This window comes from Dromiciops gliroides, chromosome 3 (assembly GCF_019393635.1).
Source record: "Dromiciops gliroides isolate mDroGli1 chromosome 3, mDroGli1.pri, whole genome shotgun sequence".
In the NCBI taxonomy this organism is placed as follows: Eukaryota; Metazoa; Chordata; class Mammalia; order Microbiotheria; family Microbiotheriidae; genus Dromiciops; species Dromiciops gliroides.
Genome location: NC_057863.1, coordinates 219942109 through 219962641, shown reverse-complemented (window position 1 = coordinate 219962641; position 20533 = coordinate 219942109). Strand labels below are relative to the sequence as shown.

The following is a 20533-nucleotide window of genomic DNA, read 5'->3' as shown; positions in this document are numbered from 1 at the left end:
AAGATCTGAGGGTCCTGGGGGGCATAAGTGAGGGGTCATCAATTAAATGGAAACTTGGCTCCTCTAGCTCTTTCACACATGTATGTTGTCCTTAGTTTCATTAGAACCTTTCTCTGCCTTTGCTTCTTCATCTTAGTTTCCATAGCTGCCCTGGCTGTCTAGATGAAGAGATGCTCTGAAGATTTTTACACATAGACATTATTGCAAAAGCTGGTTAGATTTCCAGGTGTGATAGGGCTAGTATCCTATACCTATGTCCCATGCAAATTAAGGTAATTTTTTCTATAAAAGATACTGAGACCATTCTCAACACTTGGTTGACCCAGAGTCACTAGCTTGCCACCTGAATATAAAACAGCTACTAGAAGTTCAAGGCCAGCTTTCTAATGTGTGACTGGTAGATCATGGTGGGCAATTCAGGCAAGGTAGCATCACTTAGATGAATCAACTCAAAGTGTCTTCAGTACCTCTGCTGGTTGAATATCCTTTTCCTTCTATGGCTAAGTAAATCTCTTTTTGTTAACAGTTGAATCACCTATGCATGTTTCATTTTATTCCACTATCTTTTAAATTACCAGAGGACTGACCTGAGTCAGACCCGACCCAGAAAACTAGAGGAAGATGCAAAAATCTACTTTTTTTTTTCCTTTGGCGAAGCAATTGGGGTTAAGTGACTTGCCTAGGGTCACACAGCTAGTAAGTGTCAAGTATCTGAGGCTGGATTTGAACTCTATTTTATTTTTATTTTATTTTTATTTGCTCTATCCACTGCGCCATCTAGCTGCCCTACTTTTTGATTCATTAATATAATTAAAATATGCTCCATTTGTAGGCATATTAAATGTAGACTATCACAACTGTTGTCTAGCTGCAATAGTCTTAAGTGGGATAGCTTGGGACTTTTTTTGTTTGTTTGTTTGTTTTTTGTTTTTGTTTTTTTTAGTGAGGCAATTGGGGTTAAGTGACTTGCCCAGGGTCACACAGCTAGTAAATGTTAAGTGTCTGAGGCCGGATTTGAACTCAGGTACTCCTGACTCCAGGGCCGGTGCTCTATCCACTGCGCCACCTAGCTGCCCCACGGGGGGGACTATTATTAACCTTTCTGAGCCGGTGTTTCATTGTCTGTAAAATTAGAGGTAATAATTTCACCTCCTACTCACAGGACTTTTTTGACCATCAAAAAAAGCTTCACATATACAGCGTTTATTAAACTGTAAAGCTCTAAAGTCATAGAAAAATTGGAAAGGACTTTAGAAGTCCTAGAGTCAAACCCCTTCATTTTACAAATAAGGAAACCGAAAACAAGAGAAGTTGTATGATGTGAACAGATCATACAAGGTAGACCTTCATACACCTCAAGGTAGTGAGTAGAAGAGATGAAATTTAAAGCCAGGCCTAACCTTATTGGTCTGTTCCATTACTTCATGTACCCTCTTAAGTACCAGCTATTAATTATATGTGTTCTGAGTGCAAATGACAAACTAAAAAATAAGCTTGTAGTTTGTAGCTCATTTAAGTTGGGGACTGACTAGAGTTTAAGAAATGTTATCCCTTAAACCTTCCAAAGTACATGCTAAGGTAATTAGTCTGTCTTCAACTTCTGGCCTTTACAGTCAAGAGACAAGCTAAAGTATTATTTGCCACTGCTGGTTTCTGAAAGGTAGTACTGTCCAGCTTCCATGGCAGCTCTCTGAGGTATGTGTAGTATTTAGATTATTATTTTTTAAACAGTTTAGTCTGAAGGGGGAAAAAAACCATAGTTCATCTTCTCAAAATCTGATTTCTCAATTATAGACTTTTCATGAGAGCCCTCCATAGTGGGTCCACGCAACATGATGAAAGCCTTCCTTTAGATAATTTAGCATTACTTGTTAAATATACTAGTGTAGGGGACAGCTAGGTGGCGCAGTGGATAAGGCACCAGCCCTGGGTTCAGGAGGACCTGAGTTCAAATCTGGCCTCAGACACTTGACACTTACTTACTAGCTGTGTGACCCTGGGCAAGTCACGTAACCCTTATTGCCCCACCAAAAAAAAAAATATACTAATGTAGCATGTAGGCTACTCTTTTCTTATTTCTTACTATAACAACTCATCTCCTTTTCTAGTGATATGTCTTTGAAAGATATGTCTTTGAAATGATGCCTTTTCTGCTACTTAGTTACATACAAGTTGTCATTGGTACTATCCTGAAGACTATGGCAGTCCACCATAGGCATTTCCATCATCTTTGAGTAATTGAAAGATTTTAGTCCAAGTATAAATTTGATTTTTTTAATCTTTACAAATCTGAATGAATGAATGAATGAAAAAGGCATTTATTAAGTGCTAACTATGTGCAAAACACTGTAAGTCTGAATAAGATTACTGAGGTTTTTTTCAAGCTGCTTTGTAAAATCACCTCTGTTTCATAAATTTTACATTTTGTTTAGGCCTCTAAAGTACTACCACTGATAATTATCAAAAATATCTTGTTTTTTAGACCTGAGTGAATCCACTCTTCCCAAATGGCTATTTGAGGTTGGTGCTGTGTATCTACATGGGTACGACAAAGAGGGCAACAAATTGTGTAAGTATTATGTGGGTTTTGAGCTCACTTTTTGGTTTTGTGAATATCAAAAGTTTTGGCAGCCATACCACATCACAGTTGATATACTTATTAAAGCTGCAGGCCACTAAAACCTCTAAATCTTTTTTTTTTCCCTTAAATGAACTTTGTGTTGCCTTTATCTTGTACTTGTGCAATTGAATTTTACATTTATTGTTATTAAATACTCTCTAGTTTTTTACATTTCAAAATCATTTTAGTTGTGAGTTGTATTACCTAACATGTTAGTTGTTCTTCTAAGTATCTGCTTTTATCAAATTGATTCCCAACCAGAGTTTTTCTGGAAAATAAAATCTGAGAATTTGTTTTTTGTTATTCAGTAATTTAGTGTTTATTTTTAATAATCTATGTGGCAGACACAATGTTGGGAAAGATTGCAGCTTGACTTCAAAAGAACATTATTTATTTGGAAGAATGTTACTGAAATAGAAACTTTTGTTAGTTAGAATTCCAATTACCAATAGGTCAGAAGTATGTATCTATTTATGTTATAAAAACTTACCCAAACAGAATTATCTGAAAGATTTTTTTTTAATGTATAGAAGCAATTCATTAGTTTGCCATAGCAAAACTGAGTTTACCATTTAATGCTTTTCAGTAGACTTTATTTTACAATGTTTTATACTATACTACCTTCACTAGAAGGAAATAAATAATATTCTTCATCTCTGGAAAAATGAAGTAGAAAGCAATATGTCAAGGAAAATTAATGACATTAATCATGACCTTGGAAAGTTTTAATGTTTCTACAAATTTTTTCTACTTTTTCTTCTGGTTCAAGTCTGGTTCAGAGTGAAGTTTCATACAAAAGACAATAAAACTATTTTGGACAAAAAGAAGCTCGTAGCCTTCTGGCTAGAACGCTATGCTAAAAGAGAGAATGGAAAACCCTTAACAGTGATGTTTGACATGTCTGAAACCGGACTGAGTAACATAGTAAGTATTTTCAGTGACATAATTTTAACTTTCTCTAATAATTGGTCTATTTCATGTTGTTTAAGGATTTTCTTATTTTCCAGTAATGAACACAGATGCCATAAGGTTTATGGCTATAAAGTAGAAAGCTTTCCTTTCCTTTTTTCAAGTTATGCCCCCTCTCCCCCTCCATAACAGCTGTGGAGTAGTACTGAATCGATTTACCTTATTCTATGATTTCTCAAAAATTATGACTACAATTTACACCTAAATGATTGGATTCGGGCCCTATTATATGGTTTCATTGTTTCAGATGAAAGTGGTAGACTTCATCGGAAAGCTTACCATATAAGATCAAAGGATTTATTTTGTTCCTCTTTTTATGATAGGACATTTCTAATACAAAATAGATTCGTTCAAAAAGTCTCCTTGCTTGGCTATACTCAAGAATAAAATACCTCTACTAACAGTGCTGATATTTAACCAATCAGCATGGCTAGATAGAGAAAAGGTTAAGAAAACATATGAAGGCTTTTTTTTTTTAAATCAAAGGATAATATTTTCCTTTGGTTGTGATGTTAACTTATTTTTCTCCAGGCAAACTTTAATAGTGGCAAATTGACCATACTCTCTTTGACTACTTGACGGGAGTTATGCCTAAATTCTTTTGGGTTGGCTCTGCTAATGAGCTTTTCTCCAGGTCCTTGTGCTTACTTATTTAATTTAAAGCCAACAAGTCACAGATTTGGTCTTTTCTTGCCTTAGAGCTTTCTACATACCTTACATATGTTAGAGGCAGTTGAGTTCAGCTGTCATATTCCTTTTAGTTTTTGTTTTTTATATTTTAATCTTAGAGGAATTTTAAGAAAGTCTTTGTTGAAGGTTTCCTTCGTGCTGAATTTCCCTTGACCACCTAGGTTGGTCATTCTAAATTGGGTATATAGTATCTCACAACAGTTCTGTGAAGTACGTATGACTAATGTTGTTATGCATATTTTACAGATGTGGAAACAGGCTCCAAGAAGCTAGATAGGATTTGTGTTCAAACACCAACTCACTTTCTGAGGTGTCTGATGTTATCTCAGAGTGACATTTTCTCCCTTGTGGTTAGCACATCTATTTTCTTCTGACAGGTTACATTTTAATTTTATAGTGTAGAAATCTTCATTTATTAAGTATATACTTTTTATTTTAGGACATGGATATTGTTCGGTTCATCATCAACTGCTTTAAGGTTTATTATCCTAAATACCTCAGTAAGTACCTAGTTTCTTTTTGTAGACTTTATATACTTTAGCTATAGAAGATGTTTTAGCCCTTATGGAGAGTTTGACCTGTGGACTCTATTTTTGTGGTGAAAAATATTCCTCAAGCTTGCCAGTACATTTGCAGATTTCAAAACAAAAGTTTTTAATAAATTTTATTCTTTATAAAAGGAAATCCACACAATACCACATGTATATCTATCTGTCTATCTTATGCTTCACAAAAAGATCTATTCATGTATGTGTACATATCCTAGTTAACTCTCTTTAAAATTATCCATTGCCAATATTAGTTACTGTGCTGGTGCTTTGTTTTTATATTGAAGAAATAATAGCTAACATTTCACAAAATTTCAGTTAACCCCCAGCTAAGTATCACAAAAAATGCTTGCTATTATAGGGAAACCATATTTTTTGTACTTTAACTTCCATTAATGCCCTAGAAGAAATAAAATCTGTAGCAACTTATGCATTTTTTGTTTTATTTGTTGCATATATCATTTCAGCAAAGGAAAACCTTTTCAAAAAGAAGGTATGGGAAAGGGAAGGATCAAGAAATTAAAAACTCAAATCTCCAGCCAACTTTCCTTAATAGTATTTTATTTTATTTTTTCAAATTGCATGTAAAGATAGTTTTCAGCATTCATTTTTGTAAGATTTTGAGTTCCAAATTTTTCTCCTTCCCTTCCTTCCTCCATTCCCAACAAAGTTATTTTATACCCACCATTTAGTTTTTTATGCATGTAATGTTTTTTAAAAAAAACTTTATAAAGTATTTGCAAATTGAATTGGATTCTGTGTTTAAAATGTAATGGTAAAATCTTAAATTTAAGACAGTTTAAATTTATCTGAGAGATTTAACTACAGTGATCTGTCTGAAGATTACTCACTCTATACTTGTAATATATTGTATGTCTTTCAGAAACTCAATGTATTTGGGATAATCATGGTCCATTTTCATTTATTTGAGTTCTAAGAGTAGAATTTATTCCAGATATACTTTTCGTATTTCCTGATATTTTCTCACATTTTAAAAATTCTGCTTAGTGTCTTCATCTTAGTATGAAAATCATATTTTTGTGTTTTGGAAGTATAGGCTTCCTAGACTTTGTACTATTAAATGTATAAGTTATTTTTTTCTGGAACATAATCATTTTAAAATAAATAACAAGTAGAGTTTAATAACACAACTAATTTCAATAAATATTTTTAAAATATAACCCAGATTTGGAAATAACTTTAAAAAACCCTCAGTAGTCCACAAAATTTAATAGATCAATTTTCACCCCTTCCTCACTTCTGATAAACAACATTGAGTATGCTCTCTTCCCCTTTTCCCTCTCTCCCCTGCCCCATCTACTTCTCATTCTCTAACCTCCTTTATGCCTCTTTTTAAGCTCCCTGTACCCACCTGATTTATCAATAGTTGGCAATAGATTGCTAACTACTCAGTTCTTCCTTACATTTCTTCATGCTTAGAAGACAACAGCAGCAGTAGTAGAAGGACCAAGGGATGATAAGAGTTGCCAGGAGACATTGTTAGAGTCACATCATTATGACACACAGGTCTCCCAGTGCTGTTAGTGCTTTATATTCTATATGGGACATTTCATCTAATAGGTCACCCAGTTTGCAAGCTCCCCAGTTTTAGTTTTATCTTCTTGACCGGTTATTTTTAGGATTGATGTCAATGAATAAATGTTAAGCCTTATTGAATTCATTCATTTATCTTTCAGCAAAAATTGTAGTCTTCGATATGCCATGGATTATGAATGGTGAGTTTTTATTACTTGAGAATTTTCATATAGCAAAAAACACCCTTTACCCTCACAGTTTCTTCATGTCTTGTCCTTTCTATATATGTGGTGGTAATAAATTTCATGAACTTCCTTGGAAATCTCATGCCCTGTAGAGCATTGAATGGCCTTTCCTGAAATCCCTGAACTATGTGTCTGACCACACTTCAGAGGTAGCCCTGGAAGCATCTGCCTGCAAACATTCAAGTTCTGATAAAACTCTGGCCAGGGAAGCTCTGACCCCAGAGGCTTTGGGACAATGTCAGACAAAAACGGTTTGGTTACGGAGGCCATTGGGCCCCAAGTTGTTTCTGCTCTCTCTCAAAGTTCTTTAGGGCCTGAATACTTAAAACAGATTTAACATTAGGTATGCCCAAAACACGTGTTACAAAGGTCTGGGAAACATTCTTGACAGTATTGTGTCCTCTTTTCTAACTTATTTTAGGTTACAGTAGGTTTTGAAGAGAATTATTTAGTCCAACTACTTCATTTTCCCAATGAGTGAGGCCTTAAGGCTTAAGTGACTTGCTTAAAGTCATACAAGTGGTAAGTAGGAGAGCTGGGATTTGTGTCGTTTGACTCCAAATCTCCAAATGCTCTTTCTACCATGCCATAAAAAATTTTTAAATGACTGTCTTTATCTTCGTATATAAAAATATATATTAGCATTCTATTTTAGTTAAAATCAGTGGGCATAGTATTAAATTTAGACAAATAAATGAAATACATACACACATACATACACACATATATAGTCTGCAGAAAAAAGTCATCAAAGTATAAAATGTTGCTGTGGTTTTTCCTTCTCTGTTTCAAAATTTGCAAAATTAACAGAAATGTTCCCCTGGAACTTTGGTTAGTACTATTATGGAATAGTAGTTGAAGGTTGGTTCAATTCAACAAGCATTTATTAAGTGTCTGTATGCATATCACTGTGCTAGGTCCTGGGAATATAAAGACAAAAATGAAATTTCCCCCTGCTCTCAAGGAACTTACATCTTATTGTGGGGTTAAAATATTTATCAAAGTTTAGTGTAAGAAAAAATGAGATGACAAACAAATGGGGTGATTAAGGAAAGCTTCATGAAGAATAAACCCTCACTTCACTTCTGCTGTTGTCTTCAAAACAATAGCAAAGGATTTTAAAGTGGTTACCAAGTCAGTGTACCTTTCAAAGGAAGATAGTTTTTGAAAGGGCAAGGTATGAGAGATTGCATATCAACCTGAAGAATACCTTCTGTAAACAGAAGTAAGAGGATAGAACATTGAGGTTAGCTTGTTCATTTCATGAAGAGGAATTGGTATGAAATAAGCCTGGAAAGATTTCATATCACTCTCATCAAAATGATGAAAAATGGGAAGTCAGTGTTGGAGGGGATAAATAAAGTCAGATATGCTAATACACTGTTGCTGAATCTGTGGATTGGTCCAACCATTTTGGAAAGCAGTTTGGAACTGTAGTATGCTTAAAAAGATGGTGACAAAAATTTCCATACACTTTGACCTCTTTGGGGCTTATACCAAGCTGTGGGATCTCTCAGTCAAAGAAGTAAACGCGTATCAGCATGGAATTCCTGATAGTCATATTTTGAATTACATCTTTTCACTTATTTCTTCAAGCATCCTGGTTTACATCCTACCTTACTTAAAAAATATATGGGATATTAAAATATACATATATATCAAATATAGTTAAACCTTAGGATTTATAAACTATTAGCATACATATATTTGTCAACCCATCCTAGTTCATCTTACCTAAAAATATGTATTTTAAGATGTAATATACATTAAAATAAGTTTTAAACTACATTTCTAATATATTAAATATAATACACAATTTACATATTTTGAAATTTATGTATTTGAAATATGTTCAAGATATATATGGTTAAAAATTTTTTTAATTAAGATAAATTGAATTATGATGGGTTAAAGAATACATACATACACATGCATGTTATATCTTGATTATATAAGACATATTAAGATATATAAAATTATGTATAAATAAGAGCTTCATAAATCTATATATGCTATGTAAAGCTTTATAAACCTTGCTTATGATATGTTAATAAGGTTTACCAGCTCTTTTTCTAACCATTTTAAAGATGAACTCAGAGAAGATAGGTGACAAATTCACATGCCTATTAATAGAAATATATATATTTCATTATTTCTCATTGGATATGCTTCGGACTGTTTGGACCAGTAAAATTTCATATTAGCTAAATCAAAATGGAGGCTTATAAAGGAGAATTACCAAACAACATATTGATGGGTGTTCCATGATATTTTCACCTCTCCCAACCCTTGCATAGGTAACTGGTTCTTTGCCTTCACAGCTACATGAGTTCCACAACTGTGGTTAATAGAACTTCTGAGAGACAGGTTGAAAGTTCTTAGATGAGAGAAAAACTAAACCAGAAGTAAAATGTTGGGGTCCCAAATCTTGTGTTCCCAGATTGTTCACAGTGCTTGACACATGGTTGGCACTTAAATTCTTGTTTGATTGTGATGTCAGTCTGGTGAACCTGAGAGACTATCTTGGGATATGCTTCAACATGAAGTTAACCTATACAGGCTGCTCCCACATGGGTAAGCAGTACCAGTGAAAACATTGCAGTTTACTTAATGTATATTAAACTGTTGTCCATTTCATTCCACCCTTCTAATTAGTGAGCCCAATCTCTGAGACTGTAGTAGCTGGGGTCATGATGGATTTCTGCAAGGTCCAAAACCTTGGTGAAAATGGCAAATTGAATGGTGCTTATGGTAACTTGGCTTTCTTAATGTTAAGCATTTAGAAACTATGAAGTATAATACTGGTATAACTGTCTTTTAGCAGTAGAAAATGTTAATAAATTTTTAAGAAAAAAAATTGACTACTTAGTTGTTAGACTAGCCTTTTGTGATGTGTGCAATAATTTAAATGAGAAACAATTTAATGAAATTATTGTATATTCTCTAGCTGCTTTTAAAATTGTGAAAGGCTGGCTTGGTCCAGAAGCAGTGAACATGTTGAAGTTTACTGGTAAAAATGAAGTTCAGGAGTACGTCAGCATAGAATACTTGCCCCCACACATGGGTGGAACTGTAAGTATGGTGGTTGACAAGTCTAAAATATTTATAGATAAAGTCTTGTATTTTTCCTTAGTTGGGGGAGGGGAGGGACCCTTAAAAACTAGCAATGAAAAATAGAATTATTATATAGAGGAAGATCATAGGTAGCAAGTAGTCATAAAGAAATAGTTTCTTCAAATATAATTAATAAATACACATCACAGAAAGAAATGTATAAGACCTTAATTATAAGTTTTAAGCCAAGTGGGTCATAAGTTTAGTTATCGAAGAAGTATTAGAGATCATCTTGTCCAACTGCCTCATTTTACAGATAAGGAAACTGAGGCCCAGAGAGGTGAAGTATTTTGTTCACAGTAATACAGTGAATGAGTGTAAGGTCCAGGGATCAGTCTTCTTACTCTAGATCCAGTTCTCTTTCCATAATCCCACAACTCCTCTATTCTTATTATGACTGGTTGACTAGCACATAGGGCCAAGAGGATGTCATTTAAATATTATTAATTTATGTGAATATTAAGCTGTAACTAGTCATGCTAGAGATAGTTTTAAAATGTAATATTTTATGGAGCAGTGTGTATTCTTATTTGAAAGTGTCAGTTAAAACATGCAGTGACTGTTTTTAAAGCCTTTTTTTTTCTATCAAATTAACATCACATACTGCTTACTAGGCTAATGTTGACTTGCAGTCAGAGCCAAGGAACAACAAATCCAAAAATCTGCATAGTATGGCTTTTTTCTTCATTTTTCTTGAGTCTTTGAATTAGAAACAGAGAAGCTTTTTTTTTAAATTCTTACTTTCTATAATCATTTACCCATGGGACTTTTGTAACTGAAAGTTTAGAAATAGAATAAAAAGCTTTTTTTAAATGATTCAACTTCTAAAACGATACTTTAAGACTAAGTGCATTTTAATTCCATTGGGGAAACAATTTATTTCTTTTTTTCTTGCTAACACCTTTATGATAACGATTGATATTTTATTCTTTCTGTTTCAGGATCCTTTCAAGTATAGTTATCCGCCACTAGTAGATGATGATTTTCAAACCCCTTTGTGTGAAAATGGACCTATTACCAGTGAGGATGAAACTGAAAGCAAAGAAGATATAGAAACAGATAACAAAGAAACTGGGGAAACAAATTCCAGTGAAGAACAAGCTGTTGTTCCCAAAAAGGTGATTTTAAGAATGAGATCACATTGGGTGTAAATGCTGGGAAAAATATATATGGAAACATTTGTGTATCTTCAATGACATTGTACATTAAGCTTGGACATTCACAGCTTGGACCAATCTTTTCTTCCTTCTTTTGGATATTTTGTTGAAGCAGTAAAGCTTTTTCTATGTTCAGTATATAATTTGTTCTCCCTAAGCTTAGGTGGGATGAAGTGATATAGTGTTCTAATTCAAATCAAATGTAAGGGGCTGTTATTAATTTAATAAAAGTTCCTAGAGATTGTAAATCTTTTGAGGACATGTTTTGCAGTTGCTCTATATCCTTGCTGCCCATCACACAGTAGCACTCAATGAATATTTTTGGTGGTAATGGTGAGAATGATGTAAAAGGCAACTAGAAATTTTTAATTAGTAGAAAGTTCATCCTTTGCAATTATTTTCAATAGAATCAACTGTTTAATTGTCAGTAGAATAATTCAATAGAATCAACTCTTTGTCAGTTCCATTTCTCTATAATTATTGGATTTTGTCCTCAAACAGATTAGCCCAGTAGAACAAACTTCTAAAGCAGAAGAGTCGGATAAAGTGGATTCAAAGATAAAAACATTAAAGAAATCATTAAGCATGTTTAAAGGAGTCCTGTTGCACATCAGGTAAAGATTTTAAGATCTGGTCATTCTTATTATTTGTGTGTGTGTGTGTGTGTATGTATGTATAACATACATTTTCTAAAATTATTTTAACACAGTTGTGAAGTACAGGACACTTCTACATGATTCATTGCATTTTTGAAAATATAGGGATAAGGAGATAGGGACTGAACCTGTGATTTCCTTGATACAGAGAACTCTCCTAGATGAGAAAACATCCTCTACCAATGCAGGTCATCACCTTCTTTGCAACTTAGAATCTTGGCACCGAGTACCAAGAGCTTGAGCTACCTGCCTAGAGTCACGTTGCCAATGTACATCACACATATAGCTTGAACATAGAATCTTGCTGGTTCCAAGACCAGTACTCTATATACTATCCCTCCATTTGAAGATATACTAGTACCATATCAAAAGATGTCCAAGAGGATTCTTTTAAAAGAAACAAGCAAAATTCTTAATATTTTTTGAAAACTTCTCTGACACCCAGAAATATTTGATTCAAAGAAGTGTCTTCAAAGGCTATCATCTCTGATGATACCCTGGGATGATTAATAGAATGGGCTTTTTAGGTTTTGTTTTTTTTTTTTAATGAACCAAAATATTGTGATTTATGTTGTTTTTCATAGAGGCCTTGACCAAGAAAACTGTGATTCAGAAGTATTATCAAGTTATATTTTAATGTTGTCATTAAAGCAAGGGGGAGAATATCATTAAATTAATTCTAGGTTCAAAATAGTAAGCATTGTGTCATGAGTTCTTCCTCACAAATTATCCCCCCAATTTTATTTTAGTTTTTTGTAATGCTGAATTTTTGTCAAATAATAAAAAAATATCCCCACATCAAAATTTCAAACTTTCATTTTGATCACATCCTGTTCCTATAATTATCCTCTGAATCATTGATATTTACTGTTAGACTCAGTTTTTGTAAAACAGTCCTTTCTCCTATCTTATAATTATGATTGTCAGTCCTTTAATTATTTATGTTTTGGTCATTTTTAAGTAATCTTCCAAGAAGTTAAATACACTTTTTAACACATTAAGGGATTGATGAACTACCATTTCTGGTTCTTTTCTTTCTTCTTAGGAGATAAGAGTGTGATGAAGGAAAAAGAACTTGAAAAATCATCCCTAGGCTTGAGGTCTAGTCCATATCTTTTTTTTTGTTTGTTTGTTTTGTTTTGTTTTGTTTTGGGCAGTGAGGGTTAAGTGACTTGCCCAAGGTCACACAGCTAGTAAGTGTCAAGTGTCTGAGGCTGGATTTGAACTCAGGCACTCCTGAATCCAGGGCCAGTGCTCTATCCACTGCGCCAGCTAGCTGCCCCCATATCTTTTTTTATCATAGAGAAGTTACTTTACTTTTCTCAGCCACATTTTTAAAAAAAAATTGCAGAATGAAGGAAAATTATACTTGTACTGCCTGCCTCACAGACTTATGGAGAAGCAATTTCTAGGGCTATATAAATGTGAACCAGCATTACAATTTTCTTATTTTGTACTTTGGCTCAGGCCAGCTCTTAATACTTCAAATATTACATATATTGTGTTTCTAAAAGTAGAATAACAACTATGTTTTGTCTTTTTTGACAAGTTTGTATCAGCAGATTTCTGTATCTTAATACAGATACTAAAGAAAAATATTTAACTTGGTTTTGATTAAGATTAATCCTAGGTATAGTATAAATGATTATTCAGACTTAATAACAATCTCATTTTGTTTACATATAGCCCTGCTGAAGAACTTTATTTTGGATCCAAAGAAATTGGAGAGAAGAAGTGCTTAATAATACTCACAAATGTAACAAAAAACGTAGTTGCATTTAAGGTAAATTGCTTAAAATTTAAGGAAGTCATCTAATGTATATAAGGTCCAGGCAAATTTTGGAGAAAGCATTGGGAATAATTTTAGTAATAAAATGTTCAAAAGATTGATAATTAAAGATGCTATCCATAAATTTAAGGCATGTCATAACTCTTCTAAAAGCTGTTGTCTTCTATATGCTATTTTAGGTTTCCGCCTTTTAAACATATGGGATTATAATTTATTTTTATCCTACCTGGACTTTGATTTAGCCATGTAATCTTTTTCTCTATAACTCTTAATGTCGAATGGTAAAATAATATTCAGCATAATTCAGCATAAACTAAAATACTAGCAAATCGTTTTCCTTATGGTGTAAATAATTTAATTTATCAGATCAGTAAGGACAGATAGAATTATAGAATGGAAAGTGCAATCCTTCAGTATGCTTATTTTCAAGGTTTGGATTTAACATTTAGCTTACTAATGAACATGATACCTATAACATATAGATATACATATATGAGTGTATGTGTACACATATACTTTAAGCATGTATATTTAACTTTTATGGTTATTTGTGCACAAATATTTTAAACTTTAATATTTAGTATGTATCAAAATTGTTTGCTGATCTTAGTTGTATTATTATCATCTAAAGTTTATTAGTGAATAAATATGTAGAATTTTTTGAGTGTAGTTCTGGGTTTTATAGAATCAAATCATTCCTTTCCTATATTGTATATTTTTGTAATCCAAGTGCTCACAGTAGTTCATCAAGGATCCTGGGAAAGACTTAAGTCATTGGATTTGATGTATTTCTTTATGTTTTAAAACAAAGAATTTATATGCCTATCCATCAAGATTGCATTTTGAATTTTCTTGTTTTTGTTTGTTAGCTTGTTTTGTTTTGTTTTGTTTTTAAGTAATATAAGAGGCAGTCTGGTTTAGCTACTGTTGAGCCAAGCAGTAATGGGTTTAGGTCCCATCTCTGATGATACCCCAGGTAGGTCATTCAACTTCTCAGTGCTCTGGGCAGCTGTCTTAAGACTCCCAAGTTTCAGAGCATGCCAACCTTCATTGGTAGTAAGTTTCCTCACTGTAATTCACTGTGCCAGTGAAATCATAAATCAATTCTACCATAATCCCTCCAGAAGAGTAGACCATTAGTTTAAATATTTGTTTTTAAAGCATTTCGTGTTCAGTACTCCACTGCTTGATATTTTCCATGCCTCATTCTTGTGCCCTGGCAGTCTTCTGCCTCTCTGATTATAATGTTCTTCCTCCTTGCCTCTCTGCCTCTTGGAAACTCTCAGTTCCTTCAAGGCTCAGGTCAAGGACCATTTCCTATATGCAGTCTATCTTTATCTCCACAGTTGTTATACTATGTATTTTCTCTGTATATTTTGCTTATCCTTATGTACATATGATGTAGATTGTAAGCTCCATGTAGATTGTAAGCTCCTTGGGGGCAGGGATAGTTTTGTCTTTTTTTTTTTCTTTTAACCTAGCACAGTGCATCATGCATTCAATAACTGCTTGATATATTGGATTAAATTGACTTTTATTATTAAGTGAAGCTAGAATTTTTAAGCTACCTAAGTGTATTTATTCTTTCAGGTGAGAACAACAGCTCCAGACAAATATAGAGTTAAGCCAAGTAATAGTTGCTGTGACCCTGGTTCATCATTAGATGTAGTGGTGTCTCTTCATGGGGGTAAGTTAAATCAAGTCACTGTCACGTGGTATTTTATTAGCTACCAATAAAATCTGAATCTTTAATTTTTAGAAGGATATTTTTCATATTAAATCAGCATTTCTGGGGCAGCTAGGTGGCCCAGTAGATAGAGCACTGGCTCTGGATTCAGGAGGACCTGAGTTCAAATCCAGCCTCAGACACTTGACACTTACTAGCTGTGTGACCTTGGGCAAGTCTCTTAACCCTAATTGCCTTTTTAAAAAATCAGCATTTCTTTTCCTCTTTTTTCTCTTATAATTGTTCTAAAATCATGGCTTAAAGTGAAAAAATTAAATCAGGGTATTCTGCTGCTATGATAATTTGAAAAGTAAAAATGTGTCTTAATACAGACATGCAAATGACATTTTTCCCCTCTTTCTTTACCTGCCTTCTTGTTTTTCTTTTATCCTTCCTCTTCTGTCTTTTTTTTTTCCTTTTATGCCTTCCTCTCTTTCTCCTTCATTGCGTTGCTGAATTATTTGGAATTGAAGGTTTCACAATTTCCCCTCAAGATCGTTTTCTCATAATGGCCGCAGAAATGGAACAGTCTTGTGGTACAGGAGCAGCAGAACTGGCACAGTTCTGGAAGGATATACCCAGAAACAAAATAATGGAGCATAGGTAAGCTTGTTTTCAAGGAACCTTTATTTGCAGTTGGAAAAAAATAAATATATGCCTATTTTGACTGAGACATCAATCACAGTAACTTTAATGTGAATAAAAAGAGAAGTTAATATCTGAGATGAGTGGTTCTTTAATAGTGACATAATTGAAAGGAACTAGAAAATGAATTAAGTTCCATTCAAGTTCTGAGTGGCCTTACTTATATGTGGAACCTTATGTTGGAAGTACACACAAGTCAAACATCTCTAGTTTGAACTTCAGACTGTCCATTAAACAAAAAAATATTGAATGATATATAGCTATTTACCTTAAATTAGGATCCTTGAAATCTGTTAAATGTGTTTAGCTGTTAAAACAACTATTAAATCAGGAGTAAAAATTTTCTTTATAATCAGAAACAGAATAAGTACATTTTAAAATTAATATAACAAAGCAAGACTACTTCCATACATTTGAAAATATTAAGGCCTTCATATTCCCAATTTTAATATAACTGATGTTTCTAAAAGAAAGAAAAGACTGTATGGTTCCATAGATTCGTATTATTACCCTGAATTTCTACTTTCTTATATATCTTATCAGTATTTTCAGTGTACATAAGACGTTACAGTAGGTTCATCAGAATGCCAGTCAGAAGAGAAATGTAGAGATTGCCTATTAACAAATTTTGATTACTTGTACCAGTCAGGAGGACTGGGGATGGGTAATGTGGCTTCACTACTCTAGGATGGGACTTTTCAAATTTTTAAGTGTTTGAATTGTTTCTACTGAATACTGTATACTAAGATTGAAGAAAATTTTCACAGGTTAAGATGCCACGTTGATAGCAGTAAACCATCTTCTCTTACATTAAAAGAAAATTCTTTTACCATTCCATCCAAAAGCAGTGAGGATATACATTTACAAGTAAGTTTTATTTTTTTCTAAATTAAATGCCAAGATCAAATTCAAACTGTTTACCTTATCAGCCTTAGAAATCCATTATTTCCTCTTGGGGAAGGCCTTTTGATGGAATTTGTACCTTTGGGAATTGTACATCTTTCAAACTCCCTTCATTTATTTCTGAAAAGACAACTGTGCAACGTACACAGTGCTTTGGGGAATTTTAAAGAAAGTGAACAAAGCCATTGCCTTTAGGAGGCTCTCTAATATCTGATAGGGAGAAGTACTTGATTAGTTTATGATCTTACTTCTGCCAGCCCAATTGATTTATGGTGGTGCTATGTTGCCAGTTGAATTGGTGGTAGATGAATGGTCACAGGAATAGTATGAGAGTGATGACATATTGTAATAGAAAAGACTTTACCACCAGCAGTTACAAAACCTGGTTTGGAAACCTTTGTCCCTGATTATGTGACCTTGGACAAGTTATTTCACCTGTGTCTCAGTTCCTTTACCTGTTAAATATGGAGGGTAGAATTAGATGATTCCATTCCTTCTTTAATGTTCTATGAACTTGAACAGCTCCTGGTAGCTGAAAAATTTCTCTATGGCTAGAAGTTAGTGCCTTGTTGTTGTCTTTTCTTCCCTACCAAAAATAGACCCTCTTGAATTACAAGTAACCAGGCACAAACTCACATAACAAATATATTTTGGTGCTACATATGTAGTCAATTTTTAGTCAATTATTCTCCATCTAATTACATTACTTAAGTATATGGGTTTCAAATTATGTTACTTAATTGTTTACATTTAATTACATTACTTAAGTGTTTGAATTTCAAATGTGCCTATTCAGCATTCACATGATCAATATAATATTTTATGGATGCAGTCTTTCATCTCTTTTTTTCTCAGCTCACCCGTTTACTAGACATCAATAGGAAACTTCAAGATGAAGTTGACCGTTGTCTCTGGTTTCAACAGCTGCTGTTTTATTTAACTGTGCTCTTACTTGCTTTTGCCACTTCTTGCTTCTATCTGCTATATAGTCAAAGGAGTAATACTCTGTAAGAAACATAGCTGGCTCTCCTAATTAGTGTGAAGAGGAATCAGACCTAAAATTTAACCAATTAGGGAAAAAAAAAAACTGATGTACACATATGCTCCCTGGAGACCAAAGTACAGCTCTCTGATATTCTTTGCATTTAAGAAGTGAGTGACAAAGAAAATCCAGTCTGTCTTGGAAAGAGAAGAATATTAGAATGAGGATCTACATTATGAACACAGAAGAAGTTGACTATAAATGACTAGTTATCTTATAAGTGAAAATAAAACCATGGGATGTTATTATTCTGAATATAAATTATTTTTTTTTCCTTTTGGTTGGAGTACTTTAAAATATGACCTGCTTCAGTTTTATCTTGTTATTATAAGCTGAACTGAAAATGCAAGCAGATGCTTTGTTGCAGCCAAAAGATATAATCTGCCTTTTTTTATGGAACTGAATTACTGTAGTTGAGCCAAACGCGTTAGCTTTTCTATGCTGTGTATATAAAGGAAGTGTATATTGAGTAAGAAGACATACTTATACAAAGTAATTTATGTAATCATGATTTTGTAATTTTGAGAACTACTAGCCGGTTATAGTCAATGTTCTTTTTGGAATGTAAAACTATTTAATGCCAAACCACCTTCAGCCTTTGTTTCCTACCAGTATTCCTTGACAACCTGCCTTCTATGAGTTTAGGGCTTTTTGACACTCTGATTTAGATATAATCGGTTTAAAACTAACAACTTTGTTTTTGTGACTTTTACTTTAAAACTTTTCATAATATATTTTCCCAGAAAAGATTTTTTTTTAAGCAACTCTTGTTCACTTTTTTTTAAAGGAATTACTATGACATATGTAAACAAAATCTCTTTATGGGGGGAAATCTGTGGTATACATACTCAGCCTTTTTTCTTTTTCTTTTTTTTTGGGGGGGGCGGGGGGGTTGGTCTCTTATGAAGGCCTAGCTAGCCTTTTGTAGTCCTGAAATTACACTACCACCAAGACTCTCATTTCCCCCAAACAGAGGAGACACTTAATTCCCTGTGGAAGTCACTCATTCAGAAGGGATTTTTGAAAGCTTTAAATGTTTTAGAAATGTAATGATATCATTAATTCATGCACATTTCTGGCTAAATCAGTTAGCATTAACAAGAACTTGGGAAATATGGAGTATCTCTAAGGGCACTGTGATATGATATTGTCAACTCTGTTTAAAAGAGAAGAGAAAGCCTGAATACGACTGTGGGATTTTTAATCCACATTTATTTGATTTGTGTGATGTTCTCCTTTGGTACTTGAATTATTGTGTAATTAAGATCAGAAGTCTGATTTGAAGTTTATTTCAATGGGAAGAGTTTCAGTTCACAGTCCCAACTACGTATGAGAGAACAAATATAATTGTAACATAAATCTTGAGGTTTGATCAAGGGGTGTTTTTGTTTTGTTTTGTTTTTTACTGTGCTACAAGGTGTGACCATTTGTCTTCAGGGGTTGGCTCTGTAGAATTTGATTTATGAATATTGGTATACTAGAGATTCCTCAGATTGGTCTAGGCATTAAAACATTAAAAGGACACTGCTGTGGTATTTTTTTTTCTTAATTTAGTTTTTCTATTTCAGTTTATGAACTCCAGATGTGAAAATGACTGCTCTCCACCCTAAGTACTTTCGATTTTTTATCAATGTATGTGCACAGTGGGTTTTTTATGTATGCTGCATTACTGATTTTAAATAAATCCCAAGTGTGTGTATTTTGTTCTTGCCAACTTGAGAAATCATCTGCTCTTATTTGAAAATTATTTGTCCTAACAGTGTCCCTTTAATGTTTCAAGATGCAGTAATATTAACATTCTTGCTTGAAATTTGATCAATCTTTCATTATTGGATTCATTAGGATAAAGGTGTTAATGTTGATGTGGTGATTGATTGTAAGTAAGCAGAATTACTGAAAATACACTATAAAAATCAAAAACTTCAATACACTTACCTTTCATACTTAATATTATATCTCTATGTGTTTGATTTCATCTGATCTTCAGTGTCTTATATGTACTGTCGTTTTTTGATTATATACAATTTGTCTTCTAAGTGCTTTTATATTCAATATTGTCATTAATTGTTTATGAACAGATTATCGAGGTCCAACATTTAAATGTTTTAAACCAGTTTCATTTTGGAAGCTAAAAAAAAAATCATTTATCATGGAGTTGATTAACAAGTAGCCTAGAATTGTGGTAACTGATGATCCTAGCCTCAGTTTCATAATACAATAACTTTTCAAAATTTTGCCACTAATTATGACTGGATTTGATAGCACTTTATTGTACAATTGCAAGAAATATATTCTTAGAATTGTTGCCAGTGTAATTATTCTAATGTTCTGGTGCTTTCATATATTTTCAGTATTTTTATTACTATATTGGTATTTTCTTTGTATAATTGATCAGAAGAACATGTTTTCTATTTTAATATGTTTTAGAGGAATAACTACATTTATGAAATAAATATCATTGAGAAAACTTATGGGTTTTTTTTACTGTCAAAAGATATTTTTTAAAAGTTGAATGATTAAACTCTTCAAGTATTATTCAGACTTTTAAAAGTTCTATATTTCATTTGCATCTGTTTCGCATCCTTGTGAAAGGAAGGAAAGAACAGGTGTCAAAAGGGGTAAGTTATTAGAGTGTAAATGAGAGAAACAGCTTTAAAATATAAAGAAAATATTTAATCTAATTCACTTCAAAACTTTTTAATGTAAGGTAATCTGATGTCTGGGAACTTCTTTTAAAAAATAATTTGGCTAATTCTTTTTCATTATAATTGGGGTTTCCTTGTAATTCTTCACATTTTATTATATGCATTTAAAAACTTCTAAGAAGTGATCCATGGGTTTCACCAGAGGGCTGGAAGGGGTCCATGAACAAAAGGTTCGGTGTTTTCTTGTG

At 33.1% G+C, this 20533-nt stretch overlaps 1 protein-coding gene across 4 annotated transcripts in view; it reads left to right on the top strand.

Annotated features, from left to right (window-relative positions):
• The window catches only part of MOSPD2 (motile sperm domain containing 2), a 46478-nt gene that overhangs the window by 23347 nt on the left and 2598 nt on the right, over window positions 1–20533 (top strand). The window contains exons 4-15 of one of the 4 annotated variants that reach the window (XM_043997004.1): window positions 2483–2569; window positions 3390–3544; window positions 4719–4779; window positions 6525–6563; window positions 9556–9680; window positions 10664–10840; window positions 11381–11493; window positions 13222–13318; window positions 14915–15011; window positions 15524–15653; window positions 16541–16562; window positions 17454–20066. In XM_043997004.1, coding sequence (XP_043852939.1) covers window positions 2483–2569; window positions 3390–3544; window positions 4719–4779; window positions 6525–6563; window positions 9556–9680; window positions 10664–10840; window positions 11381–11493; window positions 13222–13318; window positions 14915–15011; window positions 15524–15653; window positions 16541–16562; window positions 17454–17609 — 1259 coding nt within the window. In that variant the 3' untranslated portion in view covers window positions 17610–20066. Of the gene's footprint in view, window positions 1–2482; window positions 2570–3389; window positions 3545–4718; window positions 4780–6524; window positions 6564–9555; window positions 9681–10663; window positions 10841–11380; window positions 11494–13221; window positions 13319–14914; window positions 15012–15523; window positions 15654–16462; window positions 16563–17453; window positions 20067–20533 lie in introns of those variants that run through there. The other 3 variants (XM_043997003.1, XM_043997005.1, XM_043997006.1) reach the window with 3 other exon arrangements.